This window comes from Phyllopteryx taeniolatus, chromosome 12 (assembly GCF_024500385.1).
Source record: "Phyllopteryx taeniolatus isolate TA_2022b chromosome 12, UOR_Ptae_1.2, whole genome shotgun sequence".
Lineage (NCBI taxonomy): Eukaryota > Metazoa > Chordata > Actinopteri > Syngnathiformes > Syngnathidae > Phyllopteryx > Phyllopteryx taeniolatus.
In genome coordinates this window covers 18,522,461-18,544,995 of record NC_084513.1, presented here as the reverse complement: position 1 = coordinate 18,544,995, position 22,535 = coordinate 18,522,461, and the positions used below count along the sequence as shown (strand labels likewise).

At 42.0% G+C, this 22,535-nt stretch overlaps 1 protein-coding gene across 2 annotated transcripts in view; it reads left to right on the top strand.

Moving 5' to 3' along the window:
* The first annotated feature begins 1,509 nt into the window (after positions 1 to 1,509).
* Positions 1,510 to 22,535, top strand: part of gpc6b (glypican 6b) — a 94,806-nt gene continuing 73,780 nt past the window's right edge. For both annotated transcript variants that reach the window (XM_061792228.1, XM_061792227.1), the window contains exon 1: positions 1,510 to 2,004. In XM_061792228.1, the coding sequence (XP_061648212.1) occupies positions 1,845 to 2,004 (160 nt within the window). In that variant the 5' untranslated portion in view covers positions 1,510 to 1,844. The remainder of the gene's footprint in view (positions 2,005 to 22,535) is intronic.

Here is a 22,535-nt window from a genome sequence, read left to right as displayed (position 1 = left end):
AATGTCATGAAGGCTTTTGCCTTCTGCTCTTCATCACAGCCTCTGCGTCATTGATTTCATGCACTTTGATACTGCATCAACGGGATTTCCCGTTTGGCGGAACATAGCAAGAAAATGGAATAAAATGTGTCTCCGTCATATTTACAAACAATAATCTTACATTGCGTTGCACAAACTGAGAAAATTCACTGATTACTTGCAATTGGAATTCCATAGTACAGTAATTGCATGTAAATGTATGCAGATGTGCCCCCTAGCGGCAGTGATTAGCATACGGATTACGCCAGGATCGTCCAATCTCAATGGATGATTAATAAATGCTTTGAAGAGATGTATAATGTATATTATACAGTGTAAGTGTTTGTTTGTTTTATGTTTTGGGTTCATTCGTTTTTGACACATTTTTATTAGTTATGTTTTATACATATATTAGAATGTTTGTCTTTAAAGACCCTGTAAAGTGATTGCAGTGATTCATTTCTAAATACATGAAATAGGTTTGAAGATAAGTGCTGAAAACGTGCGAAGACATAACATTTTAGTTCACACTACAGCGCATATGCTGAACAAACGTATTTGATTGACAGGTAAAGGTAAAGCGGGGCGTGTTTTCAGCGCATTCAGCGGACACGGCATCAGTGTCTGACATCTGGAACCCGGTCTCTATTTTTCACAATTTCGGAGCCTCATTTTACATTCTTGGCAATTTTTCTATTCATTCAAATGTGGCAGGCTTGTTAACAACACTTATCTGTGGTGTGTCAATTTTATAAAAATGTTTTTACTTGTACTTTACAGGAACTTTAAACAGTAGTTTTATTCTAAGTGTGCTGTTCTCTTAGAACAGGGGTGTCAAACTCATTTTTGCTGCGGGCCACATCGTAGTTATGGTTTCCCTCGGAGGGCCGTCATGAGCGCAAACACATATACAGTAAATGTACAATTGCCTCATGTTAGTACATATACACACACACAAAAAAAAAGATGAATAACTATATTTGAAACCAGAAGGCAGTAAAAAGTTGTTAATTCAGTTTCTTTTTTGAAATGGGGATCGGCAATCAACGTTATATAAAAGGGAAGACGATTTGTAATGTTGTTATTTTACATGAAACATGAAGTTGACGCGCTTGATTTGCTTTCACGGGCCACATAAATTGAGGTGGCGGGCCGAATGTGCCCCCCCGGGCCTTAGAATAAATCTTTTTTTTTTTTTTTTTTTTAAACTATATGTAATCAGTAAGAATACTTCTTTCTCAACATTCATGCCATATTTAGGACACATGCTTGTTTCTAAAAGCAAAAATCTTGGTAAGAATGCTGAGAGATAAACACTGTTACGCTGAAGTTTTATTATGTTTATATCATTGAAGTTATTTCCCTCTTCAGTACTTGGAAGTGGTGTCTGCAGTGGGCTCCAGTCCGCATTTTGTGGGCTGCTTTGCATCGCCTCAGCATCTGAGGCGTCGCGCACAGCGCAGTCTCTGCTCTGCACTCACTCTCACAGCAGTTGCACTTGAACGCAGCACGCCGAGGCTCTCATACGTCCGCTGCCGGGCTCAGACAAGTTGAGTTGCGGGCCGGGCGCTTCTCGTCTTCGGATCCATGTGGCAACTCCATGCGCGCCATCTCTTCTGCGATGCATGGCGGGGGCTCTTAATTAAGCACCACTTTCTGCATTTTAAAGACGTTTTCTCCTCAGGGACACGTGCTCGCTTGGCTTTTCACGCATTAACTGACTAAAAGCTCCAAGCACCAGTGGATCTTGCATTTTTATTTTTATTATTATTTTTTTCCCCCTTAAATTAGCAGGATACAGCAGAGAAGCGCCTAGATCTTCAACCATGTCCATAATGCTCAGACTGGAGATGCTCGTTTACACTTTTTTTGCGCTGTGTATCGCAGCCAAAGCAGAATTGAAAGCAAGGAACTGCAGCGAGGTGAGGGAGGCTTGTGCGGCCAAGGGCTTCATCTTCACGCATGTTCCCCTCCAGGAGATCCCAGGTACGATTGCAATGTCACACCATTGACCCCAAGAAACTTAAGTGCGTGTTTATGGTTGAAAAAAACAACAACAATCAAATGAGATTCATTTTTGGTTTGCTGCAGAATGAGGATGCAGCAACACCTCAACCACTTGTTCAATTTTCATAAAATTGCATACAAAGTTGTAAACCTTGACTGCCAAAAACGAACCCTATGAAGGAGTATTAGGGCTACTGACTATACATGAAGATAATAAACAAGACTTTCAACAAGAAAAAGTCCCAATATTACCATCAAAAAATTCATTATGAGGGGAAAAAGCCATCCTACTTGAGAAGGGGGAAAAAAAGATTCAATTGCAGTTTTCGTGACCGGTTAATTGTTTGTTAACTGAGGTTCCACTATAGTAATACTACAAGAAAGAAACTTCACGAGAAAGTCACATTACAAGGAAAAAATGAAGTTGTCAGTTGTCATATTATGAGAAAAAAAAGTAGTCATTTTGAGAGAAAAGGTTATAATACTACTAAAACAAAGTTACTTTTTTCATATATATTTTGAAAAATAAACCTGTCTCATGAGAAATAATTGTAACATTATGAATTTTTTTTGAAAGATTACATTCTGAATGACAGGAATGAGGGTAAAAAAAAAAGTTTAATACTATGCAAAAACGTTTTGGGGATTCTTACTCAAAAGGGATATCAAATTACAAGATTAAACACATTTTACACATTTTATTCCATCCCTCCATTTTCTGAACCACTTCTCCTCACGAGGGTCGCGGGCGTGCTGGAGCTATCATCGGGCAGCAGGGCACATACAAACAAACAACCATTCGCACTCACATTCACACCTACGGGCAATTTAGAGTTGTCAATTAACCTAGCATGCATGTTTTTGGGATGTGGGAGGAAACCGCAGTGCCCGGAGAAAACCCACGCAGGCACGGGGAGAACATGCAAACTCCACACAGGCGGGGCCGGGGATTGAACCCCGGTCCTCAGAACTGTGAGGCAGACGCTGTAACCAGTCACCACCGTGCCACATTTTATTTAAAAAAGAAATTTAATTGCACTACATATTACAAAACATTACTTCAGAATATTTCATAAATAAAGTTGGCATATTGAGAGAAAAAGCTGTAACACAATATTTAAAAAGACATCATATTGGAATTATATGAAAAAAATCCAAATTTTGACAAGATAAAGTCAGAATCGAATGAAAATAAAGTTGTCATATTATGAGAAAACAAGTTGTTTTTGTTGGAAATAATGTATGTAAGAATAGGGCTGTTGCGTTTGGGTTCGTGTGGGAATTTTTGACACTCATTAACATAAACTATTTCGTAACGATTGAGAATGTTTTCTTGAAAACAGTGTTGTTCTTGGCACCCATCGTAGTTTGAATCGTAGTTTTAGTCTTCCATCCATCCATCCATCCATTTTCTGAGCCGCTTCTCCTCACTAGGGTCGCGGGCGTGCTGGAGCCTATCCCAGCTGTCATCGGGCAGGAGGCGGGGTACACCCTGAACTGGTTGCCAGCCAATCGCAGGGCACATAGGAACAAACAACCATTTGCACTCACAGTCATGCCTACGGGCAATTTAGAGTCTCCAATTCAGGCATGTTTTTGGGATGTGGGAGGAAACCGGAGTGCCCGGAGAAAACCCACGCAGGCACGGGGAGAACATGCAAACTCCACACAGGCGGGGCCGGGGATTGAACCCGGGTCCTCAGCACTGTGAGGCTGACGCTCTAACCAGTCGGCCACCGTGCCTAGTTTTAGTCTTCTGTACGAAAATGCTTATTAGCTTTAGTCACATTTGAATCATTTCTATATGTGATAGTTTTACTCCAGATTTAGTCGACGAAAACTCAAAGGATTTGATTGTAGTTTTAACAAATGAATAAGGATTGGAAATTGGGATCAAGGCTAGCATGTTGTATCGAGTGTTGCAATTCATAAACCGTTAACCTTAACGCTTTTGCGTAACCAGATTCGTTACCAGAATAGTTCGAGCCTAGACTTTCCCACTGATGGAGATGCGCTGCTTCCATGCATTAACGTTGGCACAACGACGCTAACTTCAGCCTGAAGCTAGCTAGCTAGCATCCCGTTTGCACCAGGGGTTTACTATGAAGTTTGTCACAAGCCGATTGTCGAGTAACAGTATATGTTTAAGACGTTGGCACAACGACGCTAACTTCAGCCTGAAGCTAGCTAGCTAGCATCCCGTTTGCACCGGGGGTTTACTATGAAATTTGTCACAAGCCGATTGTCGAGTAACAGTATATGTTTAAGATATGTCAAGAGGACTTGTTGTGACTTACCTTTCCAGGAACATCGGCGTGGTGAGCCTTCAGGTGTCGCTTCAAATTAGTTTGTGGCCACATTTACCATTGTCTCCCTCCACAATGCCGCCATTTTAATTTTATTTTCCCCCAGATAGATTATGTCTTAAGTATATGCATGTATGGTTTTATCGTTTCCGACCACCAAGCCCCTTTTTTCGACGCTGCCGCCATGGTCCAGAATGCGCGCTGCATGCCAGGTTCTGGGCGTGACCAAACAAAGATTGGAGTCAGCAGCATTGTTTTTTTTAATTTGTATCTCTTGACAGACATTACACGCATGAATATAGGCAGAAATGTCGATGCCTTGTCATCGTCATCGTTGACGAAAACAACAGTGCTTGAAAACTGACACATATCTTCCTCTTCTTTTGTTGTAATTTTCCTTGATTTTCCTTTCAATCGTGGCCCTTATACTCCTCCGCAGAGGTCAGTGGTCAACATGGGTATCTTTGCTTCCACGGCCGTTAATTACGTGCGAGCTACATGAAGATAACAATATTTAATCCTAATGTGAAGAGTCCCTCCAGGCGGCCGCGGTGAGATTGCCTTCCTGCTCCGTGCTGGAGCCAACCCTGCGTGCATAGATAATGGATAATGAATGGTCAGCCATAAGCAGATTAACTAACCCGTCCCCGCGTACATTTTAGCGACAACGCCAGGCGGAACTGCGGCTGCCACTCGCTTAAGTGTCTCCAACCAGAAGGGACTCTTTTCCACATGATTAAAAACGTCATAAAAGGCAATTAAAGCGCATCTCACTTCCAATTACATTATATAGCTGATTGATAGACTGACTGTGACGGTTACCAACTGGAGATGCGGGACTTTTTTCCGCCCTTGAAACTAATCGCGAGAGACATAAATATACAGTTACATAATTAGTATAGCCAAGCATTTTGTCAATGTAATGAAAACAGAAGCATTAAGTAATGGCTTTATGTGATGAACGGATACTGCAAAAATCTCCTATTCATTAGTGTTGGCCAATATCAGAAAATTCCATACTCTCACGATACAACGTAAAATGAAGGGTGTTTGGATCCTCCATATTGATAGCAATTCTGATATTAATATTGTTACTGATACCGATATCATCACTGATACAGGGGCAGCAGTAGCTGATCGGTAACGATTTGGGTTTCAGAGCTGAATGGCCAGGGCGAAAAATGTAAAAATGTTAATCTGCTTGCTGGCTACTGTCCAGGTGCCCTCGAGCAAGGCACCGTACCCACCACACCCCCAGCTGAAGAGGTGTAAGAGGTGTGTGTGATCTGGTCTTATTTGTGGTGTGCAGCGGTACAGTTACAGCAGAGTGTGAGTTGAACTTTTCCTTGAGGGATTATAATGAGTATAATAAATTACATTAAAAAAAAGATATGAGTGCGATAATTTAAAAACCGTATTGACGAAAGGAAGATTAACAATAGCGCTCCCATTTTCTAATTGTCATCTTCCTCATTATCGCTTGTATGGTTAAAAAAAACAACAACCCAGTATCACCACTTTATGAAATATGTTTAAAATAGAAAGACTGGGTTCTATAACTGATGCTAACCGTTAGCATGTCAATGGCATTTTTGATTATATGTTAGCATTAAGCTCGCGGGTTGTTCTTAAAGAGCATGGCAGGGGCGAATTTGGAGATTTGTTTCTAAATGCATTATACATTTGAAGATAATTTCTGAAAATGTGTGCAAAGTCTGAGAACTATATAGTACTCATTTGTGGCGATGTTGCATTAAACTTCAGTTTTCTGGATTTTTGGGGCGTGGTGTAAACAGAGCCCAGTGCCTTGAGCCATGAGTCGTCCCTTCATTCGCATCAGTGGTTAACCGGTGCAATTGCGAGTTAGTGAGGCCCACCGCTCACGAGCGACGTGGCCGAAAGCCGCTTAGCCGTACACGAAGCCGCTTAGCCGTACACGAAGCGATTAGCACCAGACATCTACTGGTGCGCTGCAACGTGACCGTGTATCAGGTTTTGAGGCCCCACATACAATATGCTGCACTGTATTGGCGTATTTGCAAGGCTGTGGTTTTTGATTACCTGTTAGAAGAAGCCCTTTGAAGAGGATATATTTTCACAGCTCAAACATATAGGAATGCGTAGGGATATGCTCGACTGACAGGTGAAAATTGTACGGGGCATGTTCATTCAAGCGAACTCGCCCACAGCGTCTCAGAGCTGAGAGGGCATTTCTATTTTTCATGACTTTGGAGCAGTATAGAAAATGGATGGATTTTCCTCATGTTGCTAGAAAATTCCAGTTCCAAAGTAATAAAAATGTTTTAGTTTTTCTACAGTTTCTCGCCAAATTCCTTAGCGAACACTTTGCATTGTGTGAACGTGGGAAGTATCATAATTCACATTACCGAGCATGACAGGCCACTTTCCAATTGTTGCGCTCGTTGGCACGACGAAACACGATAAGAAACAGCTGCTAAAGCACGACGGTTTTACCAGTGAGGGTCAGTCACGCGCTCAAAACAGAAACAGCTGTGTTTGGGAGAATTAAAGTCGGCGGTTAAGCGTAAAGGTGAGTTTGGAGGAGAAGTGATGGTTTCATCTAAAAATCTTGGCGCGCGGCGAGCACAGCGCGAGCTTTTTTCATCCTGCATCAGCAGAAGTGTCTCACGGGGAGGAATTTTGGAGAAGCCAAGCTTAACGGGATGAGGAGTTGAGACATAGTGCTTGTTTCACATTATATCCAACATGGGATCCCTTTGGTCCTCCTAAATGCATTTCACAGCACTACCTCACTAAACTGACACCGCATTAGGGACACCTTCACCATCTCAAAAGATCCAATACAAGAGCTGTTTTGAAAATTGTCAGTTTTGATTGATAGTGTCAGAGATGTGTTAATTTAACGTGTTTATTATTTGCAGTGCCATTCAACTGCACTGGCTAATGATTTGGTAACCTGCAGCCATCCATTTTCTATACCGCTTATTACCAGTAGGGTGGCCGGTGAGCTGGAGCCTATCCCAGTCAAATGTTATAAATAATATTTGAACGCCTTCTTCACAAAAGACAAATACCTTTAAATTGAACATATTTAATGACCTAAGAGACAACACTTTTGTGACTCTAATCTAGTCTACGCATTCCTGTGCAATTGGCTGGCTTCCAATGGACGCTCGAGTTTGGAATTTCGTATCTCACGACCCAATGATCGACGGGATTTCTTTGGGGATCGGAAGAGTATTTCCACCAATTGTTCTCCTCCAAAATGTTGCTTTTGGACGCTTTGAACAGTTCCATCTGCTTCAAACTCATCTCTGATACGAGCAATGATGCGCCACAATGGTGGATTGGTTTGGGGACAAACTGCATTGTACAAGTGTACCTAATGTTATGGTTGGTGGATATGAAGTTACAGAGCTAGTAGCTCAGGTGCAATAAATAACACATCTGAACATCATAGCACTGCATCTGCAGTTTTTTTCCATTTAGTCGATAAATCCAAAAGTTCCAAACTATTCGTGTCAACATTTCTGACAGTTCCCTTGTTTTGCACACAACTAATAAAACAAAAGAATTTGTTTTTATAATCCTATCTAGCAGGTTTATCACAACTGCGCATATTTGATAAAAGCCCCACCTGTTTCCCGGTGCCTGTCATAACTAACCCACTCACGCCTTTTCATCCGTGTCGCCGCTATCACAAGCGATCTCGGAGAAGTGAGCGAACAATTTCATCTTGTCTCCAGATGATGTCACCCCCTGAATAGACGCCGTTTGATCTGCTCCTTTGAATGAGTCATAGAGGTGAGGTGTTATGAGCCCCTCAGCAAATTTGCGCGGGATGGCCGTGCCCTTGAGGCGTGCAACCTGCCCGCTTCTCACTGAAGTTAATTTTTAAAATGTCTATGGATCTCATCTATGGATGACCGCGCATTGTCGGTTTTTGAAACACGTCGAGTACGGTAGATATTGCAGCATCTGTTGGCCAACTAATCAACACTGTTGGAGTCCAGCTCAGAGGTGCTGTCACACTCGATTAAGTCATGCGGAGCATATGGCAGCCTTCATATGACTGCCACAACCTCTACTGTTCGGCTTTCTGTTATATGAAACAGCAGTGACAGTTCCATTGATGTGCCTGGGCCTGCCTTCAAAAACACATGATGAAGATTTTTCTGTTGTTGGCTGCCTCAATTGTCACATGCACAGTCGCACAGGAAACACAACACAGTGTCCAATGATCTGTGAAAAAGTCTGAAATTGTGTTTTCCAGAATAAAGGCATTATTTATACATACAAGAATACACTTGCTCCTTAAATTTTACATTTTTGTACAATTGTGGCAAGAAAAATAATAATTCAAAGCAATAGATGATGTACAGTTTTCTGAAGTCAGTTGCTTGGTCGCTTTTTTGCTTCGTGGTTGTGAGCCAAAACGTGAGGTAGGAACACGCATCTCACTCGCAATTTGAGATATCAATTATGAACTAATGATAAAGAGAAGGCAAATTTTAACACCTCCACTGGTACAAAGTTTTTGTCAGAGCAAGGCCACGATTCACCCAACCGATGAGCTGGCTTGAGGCTGTTTGCAGATGTGCACTCCAAGAATTCTTAAGGTACGGTACTCTGCTGTCTAACCTTTTGTATGAGCACAGTGACGCCTCCAAAGTTCTATTTAGAACTTATATGTATATAATTGTCATATAAACAAAGAACACTATTTGTTATCTGTTACCAGTTTTCATTTAAAAACATGTCGCATCGACAGCCCCTAACTGCTGTCTGGATTGAGTTAGCATCAGAGAAACGATGTTACAATACAGAAGGAGGTCACATCACAATAAAGTCACATCTGATGCGATCGTTTGTTTACTCTCAGCCATGAGTCGGACTGAAATACAAGCGCTGATATTATTTGATCCTGGGCCGCTTGCATAAGGGCACAAATGAGCGCCGCTGGAGTGTATAATGTGCACAGGTTCTCTCGCATCATGTAATGGAACGGAAAGGATTAGAAAGGTTAAATGGGAGTCCCTGCATGGTGGGAGATGGGGTGGGGGCAGTGAGTGGGATTAGTCGATGATGAATTACCAAACCACTGTGACCTTCCTGTCCGTCACACGCGCTGAGACGGAGCTGGGAATAGCTGTCATCTTGATGCTTTACGACTTCTATGCTATCCTTCAGATCTAATCACAAATCACCTGCAGTTAGCACATCTATATGGCAGCATCATTGTGTTAGGGGACATGTTACTGAAAAGTGTCTTTTTAATTGCTTGTATACAAATAGTTGGGTCTCCAGAGTGCCTGCCTACCTGTCAAGTGTAAAATTACACAACCAAATATTTTTTTTAAGCTGCCTATGTCAGTCATGTGTTTTTAAGCAACCCGTTGATTTTGGCCAGATGGAAAATCACAATTGGGCTAATTTTAATAATCCCGCCCTTCAATCAAGTTTCTCCACCCGTGACCCAAATTTCACGTTAACCACCTTCGAAACCAGATAGGTGTCTATGAGTAGAAAAACAAGACATTGTGAAGCTGAGAGAAGATGGACATTCATTCAGAATACCGGACAAAGCCAATGCAACGATTTGGAATGTCCTAAAAAGAAGAGAAAAAAAACAAAACACAAACCACTACAAAGTAACAGACCTCAGACTGGTAGATCAAGGAAAACCAGAAGCTATTGAAGACCGAAACATTGTGACAGATGTAAAGAATACCTAAAAACAACTGTTAGTCACATCAGCAAAACATCCAAAGGGCAAAAGTGAAGTTATCACAAACGACTATTTGCAGAAAACATCCTGAACAGAAGTACAGTGTCTTTTGATGTCAAACCCAAATGTTTTCAGTCTACAACAAAAATACATTACTTTCGTAGGTGAGTGTAATATGTCTTATTTAAAGGCTATTCCTGCTCCTGTGCAATGCAAGCTGACGCTGTCACACTTGTCCAAGAGGAGGAATTCAACCAAATGACCGGATTTGGTGCTGCAGAGGGGATTTTTGTTTGCGCGCCATCTCCACCTTGCATCTCATCCGTCGCGCTCAGTGACGGCCAAAATGGCCCCATGATGCTCGCTCTCCACAGAGCCGTCGCGGGCGTCGTTTTGCTGGTTTGCAGCGCCGGAGCGGCACACAACGACGTCCACATAAAGGGGGGAAGCAGGGGAATACTTGATTTTTATCACCTCCGCTGAAGCGTGGGCCAAAGGAAGGAGGGATGAATGAGCAGAGCTGGGAATTGTCTTCACTTTGTTTAACATTGCATTAGTAGTTAATGTCCCAGGAAGTGATGCATGCACCCTTATAAAAACAATCAGTCCTGTTCCCGTGCGCCCTATTATATATTTTTACAGGGGTATGATAAAACACTGTGACCCAAAGATAACATCACAAGAACATCATTTGACATGGTTTTGGCGATATATTCTCAAAAAAGTCATTGCTTCAGCTGTCAGTTGCCACTTACCAGTAGAAGTTGTTGGCCTTGGGGGTTCTGTTTAAATTCGTCTTAAATGCGATTTTCCACAACATAAAATGTCATGGGCAGCATGGTGAGCGAGTGGTTAGCACATCTGACTAACAGTTAATATGTTCATGTTCAAATCTCTGCTCTGGCCTTCCTCTGTGGCTGTGCAGCAGTACCCATATCTGCCCTCTAATTGACTGGCGACCAGTCCAGGGTGGAGTCTGCTTTTCGCCCGATGTCAACTGGGATAGGCTCCAGCTCACCACGGCTCTGAACAGCATATGCAGAAAGAGCAGATGTTTTTGCAGATGCCAGGGATTTAAAGGTTTTTTCGAAAAAAGACTGGAATGAAAACACTGGGATTTTTCACACCGCAACAATGAGGCGCTCTAAAGCAGCCACGCCAGCACGAACCCCCTGTCCACATGCTAACTGTCATGTCGGACTTCAAATTTGTTTTTACCTTGCTCTTCTGCCTTCTCTCCATGCCGTTAGCGTGCTCACAGCCGACAACGAGGCGCTCTAAAGCTCCTACGCAGGCCCAAATCCCTGGTCCACACACTGGCTGTCAAGTCAGACTTTTTTTTTTTTTAAGTAGTAAAACTGACTGTCTGAAACTGAGGTGAGGAGAGCTCAGCCTTGCAGTGGATGGAGTGAACTTCCCCAGGCAGGTAAAGTTAATGTCAATATGTTGGCATCCTGTCAGCATTGGCGCTTTGAGTGTTTTGTTTTTTTTAGCATGAACCAGGAGACATAACTTTATTTCGTTCCTGTTACTTTATACTGTACAGTTCTGTTGTTACTGTTGCAGTCCTGTTGATATTAATGGATGTATGGAAATCATATTCACTGAACTTATAACCTGAAGATACTCAGTTGGGGTGTTTTTTTTTTTTTTTATTTAAAACTACAAGCTGCCTGCGCCACATGAATCATTCAGATCATCACAGTTGCACTATTTCTGTCATAAAAATCAATTGTAATAAAAAGTAATCTCTTTATACCAAATGGTTTTGATACGGGGTAATGTTCAAAATTATACCAGGGTTTTCCTCTCAAAATGATGAATTTGGTTCCTCCCTGGGACCGAAACTTACTAAAATACTTTGGCATCAAAACGGACACTTGGATAAAAAATATCTTCTTTTCCTTTCGGCTTGTCCCTGCATCCTCCTCTCGAACACCAACTGCCCTCATGTCTTCCCTCACGACATCCAACAACCTTCTCTTTGGTCTTCCTCTCGCTCTCTTGCCTGGCAACTCCATCCTTATCATCCTTCTACCAATATACTCACTATATATCTGCTCTCTCTAACTTTGTCTCCAAAACATCGACCCTTGGTTCTCCCTCTGATGAGCTCATTTCTAATTTTATCCAACCTGGTCACTCCGAGAGCGAACTTCAACATCTTCATTTCCGCCCCCTCCAGCTCTGCTTCCTGTTGTCTCTTCAGTGCCACTGTCTCTAATCCGTACATAATGGCTGGCTTCACCACTGTTTTATAAACTTTGCCCTTCATCCTAGCAGAGACTCTTCTGTCACATAACACACCTGACACCTTTCTACACCCGTTCCAACCTGCTTGGACCCGTTTCTTCACTTCCTGACCACACTCACCGTTGCTCTGGACGGTTGACCCCAAGTATTTAAAGTCCTCCACCCTTGCTATCTCTTCTCCCTGTAGCCTCACTCTTCCCCCCACCACCCCTCTCATTCATGCACATATATTCTGTCTCACTTCAGCTAATCTTTATTCCTCTGCTTTCCAGTGTATGCCTCCATCTTTCTAACTGTTCCTCCACCTGCTCCCTGCTTTCACTCCAGCTCACAATGTCATCTGCAAACATCATGGTCAACAGGGATTCCAGTCTAACCTCATCTGTCAGCCAATCCATCACCACTGGAAACAGGAAGGGGTTCAGGGCTGATCCCTGATGCAGTCCCACCTCCACCTTAAATTCGTCTGTCACACCAACAGCACACCTCACCACTGTTCTGCTGCCCTTGTGCATGTCCTGTATTATTCTAACATACTTCTCTGCCACTCCAGACTTCTGCAAAAAAAGTACCACAGTTCCTCTCTGGGTACTCTGTCATAGGCTTTCTCTAGATCTTCATTGTGTGGCTCATCTACTTTATTCCTCTATAGCTCCCACAGCTCTGCACATCACCCTTGTTCTTAAAAATGGGCACCAGCACACTTTTCCTCCATTCCTCAGGCATCTTCTCACTCGCTAGAATTCTATTGAACATTTGCCCTATGTCGCATCTCAATGTATTCCTTTCGCCTCTCCTCAGTCCTCTCAATGTCCCACTTCTTCTTAGCTAACCTTTTTCCTTGTATGATTTCTTCTACTATGAGGTTCCACCACCAAGTCTCCTTCTCTCCTTTCCTGGCAGAAGATACACCAAGTACTCTACTGCCTGCCTCTCTGATCACCTTGGCTGCAGTGGTCCAGTCTTCTGGAAGTTCCTCCTGTCCACCGAGAGCCTGTCTCACCTCTTCCCGAAAAGCCGCACAACACTCGTCTTGTCTCAGCTTCCACCACATGGTTCTCTGCTCTGCCTTTGTCTTCCGAATCTTCCTCCCCACCACCAGAATCATCTTACACACCACCATCCTAGGCTGTCTAGCCACACTGTCCCCTACCACTACCTTACCGTCGGTAACCTCCTTCAGATTACATAGTCTCCACAAGATGTAATCCACCTGTGTGCTTCTACCTCCGCTCTTGTAGGTCACCCTATGTTCCTGCCTCTTCTGGAAAAAAGTGTTCACTGCAGACATTTGCATCCTTTTTGCAAAGTCTACCACCATCTGTCCCTCCAAGTTCCTTTCCTGGATGCCGTACTTACCCATCACTTCTTCATCACCCCTATTTCCTTCACCAACATGTCCATTAGAATCTGCACCAATCACGACTCTCTCTCTGTCTGGGATGCTCAGAACTACTTCGTCTAGCTCCTTCCAGAATTTCTCTTTCACCTCTAGGTCACATCCTACCTGTGGGGCATAGCCACTAATCACATTATACATAACACCCTCAATTTCAAGTTTCAGCCTCATCACTCGATCTGATACTCTTTTCACATCCAAGACATTCTTAGCCAACACTTCTTTTAAAATAACTCCGACTCCATTTCTCTTCCAATCTACACCATTGTAAAATAATTTAAACCCTACCCCTAAACTTATAGCCTATTTCCACCTGGTCTCCTGGACACACAATATATCAACCTTTCTCCTAATCATCATGTCAACCAACTCCCGAGATTTTTCTGTCATAGTCCCAACATTCAAAGTCCCCACATTCAGTTCTAGGCTCTGTGCTTTCCTCTTCTCTTGCTCCCAAAGAACCCGCTTTCCACCTCTTTTTCTTCGCCTTCGACCCACAGTAACTGAATTTCCACCAGCGCCCAGCAGATTGACGGCGCCAGTGGCGGACGTTGTTAACCCAGGCCATGACCGATCCGGTATGGAATTCTTTGGATGAACGCTCATATTTGTTTGGCAAAGTTTTAACCTCAATGACCTTCCTGACGCAACCCTCTGTATTTATCTGGGCTTGGGACCAGCCTACAGTTTGCACTGGCTTGTGCCCCCCATAGGGCTGCATTACTTGGGTAAAAAATATCCATCCATTTTCTACCACTTATCCGAGGTCGGGTCGTAGCACGGACGCCCAGACTTCCCTCTCATCAGCCACTTCATCCATCTCTTCCGGGGGTGATCCCGAGGCGTTCCCAGGCCAGCCGAAGGATGTAGTCTCTCCAGCGTGTCCTGGGTCGTCCCCGTGGTCTCCTCCCGGTGGGACCTCACCAGGGAGGCGTCCGGGAGGCATCCGAATCAGATGACCCAGCCACCTCATCTGGCTACTCTCGATGTGAAGGAGCAGCGGCTCTACTCTGAGATAAAAAATATGAAGAAAACAAAAAATGAAGCATATAAAAATCATTTATGGTCCGAGACAGTTTTGCTGCTTCTGGCAGAGGGTGACTTGAATAATGTTGCGCAAGAAGGCACACTCAGTTTCCACTGGATTTAGACTTCTATTTGATTGTTATGTTATGACCTGGAAATATATTTCATCCAAATACTTACTGCGGCACGGTGGACGACTGGTTAGAGCGTCTGCCTCACAGTTCTGAGGACCGGTGTGGGAGGCGGGGTACACCCTGAACTGGTCTCCAGCCAATCGCAGCATTTGGCCACATTAAGAAAAATAATGACATTAACTGTCCTTCACTGATTTTACAATCCTAGTAATACATAAGCAACATATCAACAGTGTATACATACAGTATATTCAAGTCACCACAAATATGCGCTGAGAGCGATGGGTGGTTGGTGAGAACTGGGGTAGCAAAGTAAAGCGTGAACAGTGTTGATTATATGTGATTTGAATTCAATCCCATTTGAAACCAGAAAGCGGACGTGTGTATTGACAATAATAGTTGTTCAGCAACGTGACGATCTTTAATTGCCATCTCCATGAAAGGAGCTCTGTTTGGATACCAATTCTGAATGAACCAGGAAATGTATTGGTCGACTCATGGGTCAAACACCTGTAGTTCAGCTCCTGGTTAGAAAACAGCAAGTTCAGCAGTTGGACACATGCATCTAAAAGGGAAGAGAGAAGGTGAAATTGCGTTCACCTGTAAAGGTAATATTGCATTTTAGGTTCATTCTGAAATTAAACCAAAAAGCTCAATGTCCCTAACTTTTCTTTTAGTGTATGTCAGATGTGTCTACTTTCCCTGAGGCCTCACCTATGCGTCAAATTAAAACGAGACAAAGCCCTCCCTCTAAACGCATCGTTGCTCCCGTCAGTCTTTAGCCGCTGTCTTGTTAACGGCAATGTTTGCCCCTCGCACTCCATAGGTTTGTTTTGAGGCGAGGGGAATGCGGCCTCCGATTGGGGTGCTGACAAAGGAAAAGTCCTTGCGCTGTGGTGAGGTTTCAGCGCTAATGAGGAAGCCGTTAAATGCTGAGTGAAAGGTAATAATCAGTAAAGTGCCACCGGCTGTTGCCACGCGGTGCCGTCGCCTCCGCTAAGTGGATGCAGAGCATGTTGGCATGCATGTCTAAGCAGCGTGTGGATTGAAAATCCATAACGGCCTCCTCCTCCTCTTTGATTCCATACTCTGTAATAATCAACATAAAAAAGCAGACACATTACTACATATGCTGATCATGGCTCCTAAATGTGCTGAAGATGCATACACACATTAATCTTAACTGCATTGATATTGGTAGGCCTCGCAGCAGCATATTGCACATGAATATTCACAGCTATTTGCCTCCAGGTCAAGCAGGCTGTATGTTTTATTTGTCTATTTATCTTCTTGACTTAGATTTATACGAGGACCTCTGGTTAATTTGTTGATGTCTTTTTCCCTATTTTAGCCCCCTATGAGTTTATTTCCCTTCATAAATGTGATTCCTGTCAGGTGATACTGTGACAATATTAGCGCGGCTGTGATATTGTATGAAAAAACAAAAATGACTTTTTTTGTGGGCCTCGGAATATCTCCTGATCGCTAATCATAAAATATGTATGCATTCTGTCCAGTGGGAATAAGGAATGAAGCCACCAACCGGCCTGCAGCATTGGGACATTGCTTAATTTTAACTATCCATCCATCCATCCATTTTCAACACCGCTTATCCTGGTTAGGGTCGCGGGGCGCTGGAGCCTATCCCAGCTGACTTCGGGCGAAAGGCAGACTACACCCTGAACTGGTCGCCAGTCAGTCGCAGGGCACATATAGACACGGACAACCATTCGTACCCACATTCACACCGTCACTGAGTGGGAACTGAACCCACGCTGCCTGCACCAAAGTCAGCCGAGTGTACCACTACACCATCAGTGACTTAATTTTAACTACTTGCTGGCAATACATTTTTTAATAACTGTTGATCAGTTTGCCTGAAATGGCAGCTATAGAGGCGGGGTTTATTCTGCTGCCTGACCACCGATTTTCTTTATATATGGAAACCAAGTTTTGACAGTGAAAGTAACTGAAATAATGTGTTGCGTTTAGTCCACCGTTATACAGGTAATGTTTTAAGTCATCTTCTTGACATACAAGTTAAAAAAAATAATTAATATCCATGTTAATATTGACAACGAACAATCGTTGTGGCGGCTGGCTTGACATCATATACTGTTGCTACCAACATCAACACAACACCATCCCGAAATCATGTTCAATCGCTAATTGAAACAAAACAATGAAACTTCTGAGCACTGCAACATTCCTTAGTGTACTAGGGCTATGGAAAAAAAAATCGGCTAACCCGGCGAAGTCGACCACAAAAACTTGAGGGAATAAAACACGTTAATAAAAGCATATTTGTGCCGCCCGGGACCATTTGGTCCTTGTCCATGTTTATCGTTAGGACATTTGTTGCAGGCGGGCACATTGTTGGGCCAGGGAAAAACATTCCTAAAAGCGACAGAGGAGCATCTGTAAGTGATTTTTCAGACCCTATTAGATGTGTAATGTACATATAAAATGACCTATGAGTGAGCTGAATGGTAGTTTTTTTTGTGCCTAAAATGGTTATCGCTAGCGCGCTAATGCTAATCGTGAATGCTAACTCTTTAGCAAAGGCTAGTTTTGTTGTCTTAAATTCTGCACGGAGTTGATTCCATACACTAATTACCAACATATGCAGTTTAAGGATAGAAGTCCAGTCATCATAAATGAAAAGAAAATGTCTGATAAAAACAATTGATTTTATTTTTTTTTATGCGAGGGCGGCAGCGATTACTCAAGTACTCAACGAAATATCTATTGGATAATTGATTCTAAAAAGATTTGATAGTGACAGCCCGCTGTGTACGCATGTACTTTCTTCTCCAGACAGTATTATTATTATAATTTTTTGAGCATTTTGAAATGTTTTTATCATGAAACAGCCACTCATTGATTCTGCAATGTTTTTTTTAATCACCTGCATGTTGTGTGTTGCTGAGGGATACCTTGACATAAAAAAAAATAAAAAAAATGACACATTTACTTGGTGGTTGGAACCCTTTTTCTCTCTATTGCTTTCCCCGTCATGCCGCCTCTCCCAAGGATAAAAAGAAGATTCCCATCCTACAAACGTATCGCACTGCTTTCATCGTTGACTGTTTTATGTCGCTTGGAATTCATTTCTGTCTTGAATCTGTCCTTTTTTTTACGCGCAAGGACAACCGTACGCCCCTCTGTCTGTACCTGCAGCAGCCGCCAGTCATTTCAAGCATATCATGTCTTTCATTATGACTTGTGACATGACCCAAAATGTAATATAGTGTCATTGGAATTGATATGGTGCAAGTTTGAACTTGAGGAGGGAACTTGGCTATTCTGTACACAACGCCTCTGGAGACATTATTAAAAGTGGAAAGGGAAGAGTGTGTGGGAATGCATGGGTTTATGCATGCATACTGATGTTCATGGGCATTATAATTCTATCTCATCCAGTTTATTTCACAATGTTATCTGTTATGTGTTAATGTTATGTTATGATATCTTTTCTGTTTAAAAACAGGATTTCTTTGGAAATTTTAGGAGGCACCTTATAGTGTAGAAATGTATCACGTGGAAAATAATCTTAACATTACTGATTCACCCAACATATTGTAATGATTTAATTATAAAAGTGACACATTGATTAAATGCTAAACAGAAAGTATATATATCAGTATAGTTCAAACGGTATGTAATGTGATAAAGGAGAATGACGATGATGATGATAATGATGATACAATATGTGTTGTAAGAGCTTTTACAGATGCAATTTAAAGCATAAATTATTCATAAAGGGTACAGTGAGGAGACAGTCGCTCATCTGTAAGGACTTGGGTTTTAGATCCAGAGGGTCACAGTTTTGAGTCCCACTGCGGACAATATATATATATACACACATACACACACACACACACACACACACACACCCGCATACTCACGGGTCGCAGATTCACCTATTTGCAGATCTTTTTTATTTTTTATTTTGATAAATTATTCTCCCATTTTTTCCAAAACTATTGAATTATTGAACAAACCAATGAAACGAACAAAACTGAACAAATCCAACTAAGATACGAATGAAACTAATGAAATAAACTAGCGAAACTAATGGAGCAAACTAACTAGTGTAATAAACAAACCTTTATCCAACGCCTCATTACTTTTAAGTAGGTTCGTCCCAATAAGTAAGTAACTAGCCAAACTCACGTGTAGGTAGGACAAGTAGGGAATAGAAAAGTACAGTAAGTGTCTTTTAAGTAAAAGAACAACACGAAGGTCTGTGACTTCAATTGGAAGCAGCAGATGGCAGAGCACATATGCTGCACATCTCTTTGGCCAGGTATACCGCTGACTATTTTTCAAAGTCGGCAGCTTCGAATGCCTCACAAAAAGGACTAAACATAATGGTGCTACTTATGGCGCAATTAGAGATAAGTGGAAATAAGAACACGGCTGCGGTGTCTTAATTTAGACAGTCTGTAAAAAGCAGACTTGTATACTGTTTGTCCGCAAGAGCAACAACTATAAATGGAAGGGAAAGCAACATGAGAGCTGCCGATCACATTGACAGATCATGTGATACCTTTTGTCAAATACTAATATATTTTGGATTATCAAATGGATTATTGAAACTTGAGTACTCATGGAAACAGAGCTGATCTACTAAGTGGGCGGATCCATGATTTGATCTAACAAATTCTCTAAATTGCCACACAGTTCCTTTTGCATGTTCTTGGAGAAATACAGAATGTGCAAAAAAATAAATACATGAATTTAACACATACAATGGAATTTATCAAGCCTGAGACGAATTGGGACGGCTGATTTGGCAACTTTAAATACCGCACCTGAAAGGCAGGTGCAAACGGCCCTGCTGAGCTAACACTGGGGCAAAATGACAGGCAATAGGAAGAACAGATCTTTTCTCTTCATTTAAACGTTTTTGAAATGCCAGAAACAAAAATTATTGATCTATCGTCTGTTCAGCAAAGCAATTTCGGAGCTTCCGAATGCTATTAAGACTGACTAGGTGCGAGTCAGTGACAAAACATCTTTCAACTCTGCATTTCCTTGAATCTTGGTCATTTCATGGCACTGTGAGAACAGTCCGGTGGTGGTCTCTCTTTTTCTGTGTGTGCTGTCCCAAGTTTGAAACGCAATGTTATGCAGGATTGTCACTCGGGAGGAATCATGACTTTTAGGCAGTTGCTGGCTTCACCAAAGCTATTGGAGTGATGGATTTCCTTTCTGTAATTCAGTAATATGTTTATTTCTCTTCCACCAACACTTCCAATTCCATCACTTCAAACTTAATTTAATGCTTGCGGTGCTCTCCCAAAATTTCCATGGTGAAAGCCATCATAGCTATCTAAGGTGTCCAACCCTATTTTTGTCATTGTTTTGCCCCTTCCTCGATCAAGGATGACAAACACCACGTTATTTTATGTTTTATAAGATTATCCAAGGGTCTGAGTTGTGTTAAACTGAACTTGTCCCAATAATAGGTTTAGAAATGGGTCAGGGTTGACAATCTTACATATTAAATGTGTTAACTTTTTACGACCAGAAATCTTCACGTGTGTAAGGAAAGCTGGCGACTCCCGAGTCATGACTCAAGTGACCTGACTGAGGAACAAGGAAGCGGTGTAAATAAAAACAAACACGTCGTACCCGAAACACAAAGTTTGGTGGACGCCAGAAATAGCAGACCAGCTCATGGAGCTGTGGGAAGTCCGACAGTGCTTATTTAATGTCTCGTTGTCTCCAGGATTTTTCCACGGCATTTTCATTTTTTTAGTTAAGGGATTTCTCGCTTAAAAATAGTCCCAAAGCTACCATCAGTCCCTCGTCCCGTGTGCCCTCTTTCGCATTGCATCTTGTGCGTCCCAGTTCGTACTATGTTTCTTCTTCTTCGTTTTCGTTCGATCACGTTTGCTCACATGAGATATGTGTCTTGGAGGACTTGATTCTCGTACGGTGGTGGAACAGAATCATGTGGTGGGCTGTCTTGAGAATATCGGAGCACGCCACACAGTACAAAACTATTAAATGCCTGATTCATTATCTTTATGTATGAGGTCTGCAACAGATTGAAAAAAATATTTGATGATTGAAAAAAATCCTTACAGTATGTGTGTACCAGGCCTTAGAGTGAGTAAACATGCAATTTATTGCGCGCTATTTGAGATCTTAGTACAAGTTTGCAATCTAACTTAATCACGCACAACATGGCCACCAACAGCATGTGCTCTCTGTTTGGATGAACATGCAATTTTATTTAGGGATCTTAGTAAATCAGGTCCTTAGTGTACATGCTCACTTTTAATTGACAACAACAAAGCTCCGCTGCATCAATACCAAGAGCTGTTTATAATATCCATCCATGCATTCTCAATACTGCTTATCCTGTTCACGCTGCACTGGAGCCTATCCCAGCTGACTTCGGGCGAAAGGCGGACAACAGCCTGAACTGGTCGCCAGCCAGTCGCAGGGCACTTATCGACATAGACAACCATTCACACTCACATTCACACCGTCACTCGAGTGGGAACTGAATCCACGCTGCCCGCCCCAAAGTCAGGCGAATGTACCACTACACCATCAGTGATTCGGTTGTGATATTATAGACTTTATTTAGAATAAGGCAGTAAATAGGGTTGATAGCGCATTAGATCACTGACATGCAAGTGACACAAAGTAATTGCAACTCGTGATGGCAGCTTGTAAACACACTAAAAGTGTCTCTGATTTCATACTTAAACTGTTTTGCTGTAATTAAAATGAGTCAAAGTTCATTAGAAAGCTGTGCATGCTCTTGTTATGCGGAGGCACGGCGATTGGCTCAATACAGGAAGGTTAAGCAGGGATACACCTTCATGCTTCAAGCCTATGCTTCTGTCTGACTAATAAACAGCTATTCATGTGAAATAATTCCCCCTGAGTGCCTTGCACAGGATCGTCGACAGCTTCTGATGGAAATCAAACTTTACATAATAGCGGCCAAAACCTCTATTAGCATGGAAAAGAAATGTTTACTTTGTTTTTGTCAAAGAAATGAAGCACAATGCACAAGCCTGAAGTCTTCTCAATGGGTTGAGAACGTATTCACTGACAAAGAACAGTACTAATTAAAGAAACAAAACACTAAACAGCTAGCAAAAAGCTAAACAACTGTCAAAAAAGCAAAATGGAATTAAATAGTGCAACGAACAAAGGAAACCAACAAGACAAATGACCAAAAACAAAACTACAAAGAAATCCAAGGAGCAAAACTAATAAAATAACAAGCATAAGGTCACATTGTAAACATATGGAAAATAATTAGCAAGAGGGTTAGGGTTAGTTACTACCAAATGAATGAGCAAGCCTAATGAACACAAACTAAAAAAATAAAAATAATTACTTGCAATACTAATAACAATAAGTAACAGTGCTAACATAACAAATGTATTAAACCAACAGGCGAGACTAACAAATGACAAAACAAGCTCGCAACACAACCAAAATGAGCAGACGACCAAACGAAAGTTAACAAAACTAACATGATGAATACAAGAAACTAAAAACTACATTTAACAAAAACAATTCATGAACAAAACTATCTAACCAAGGGCATTGATAATGAAACTAACAAATGAGCTACTCAAACTAGCAACGCTAATGAACAAATGAAACTAATGAAACTAACAAACGAACAAAAATAAGTGACTCGC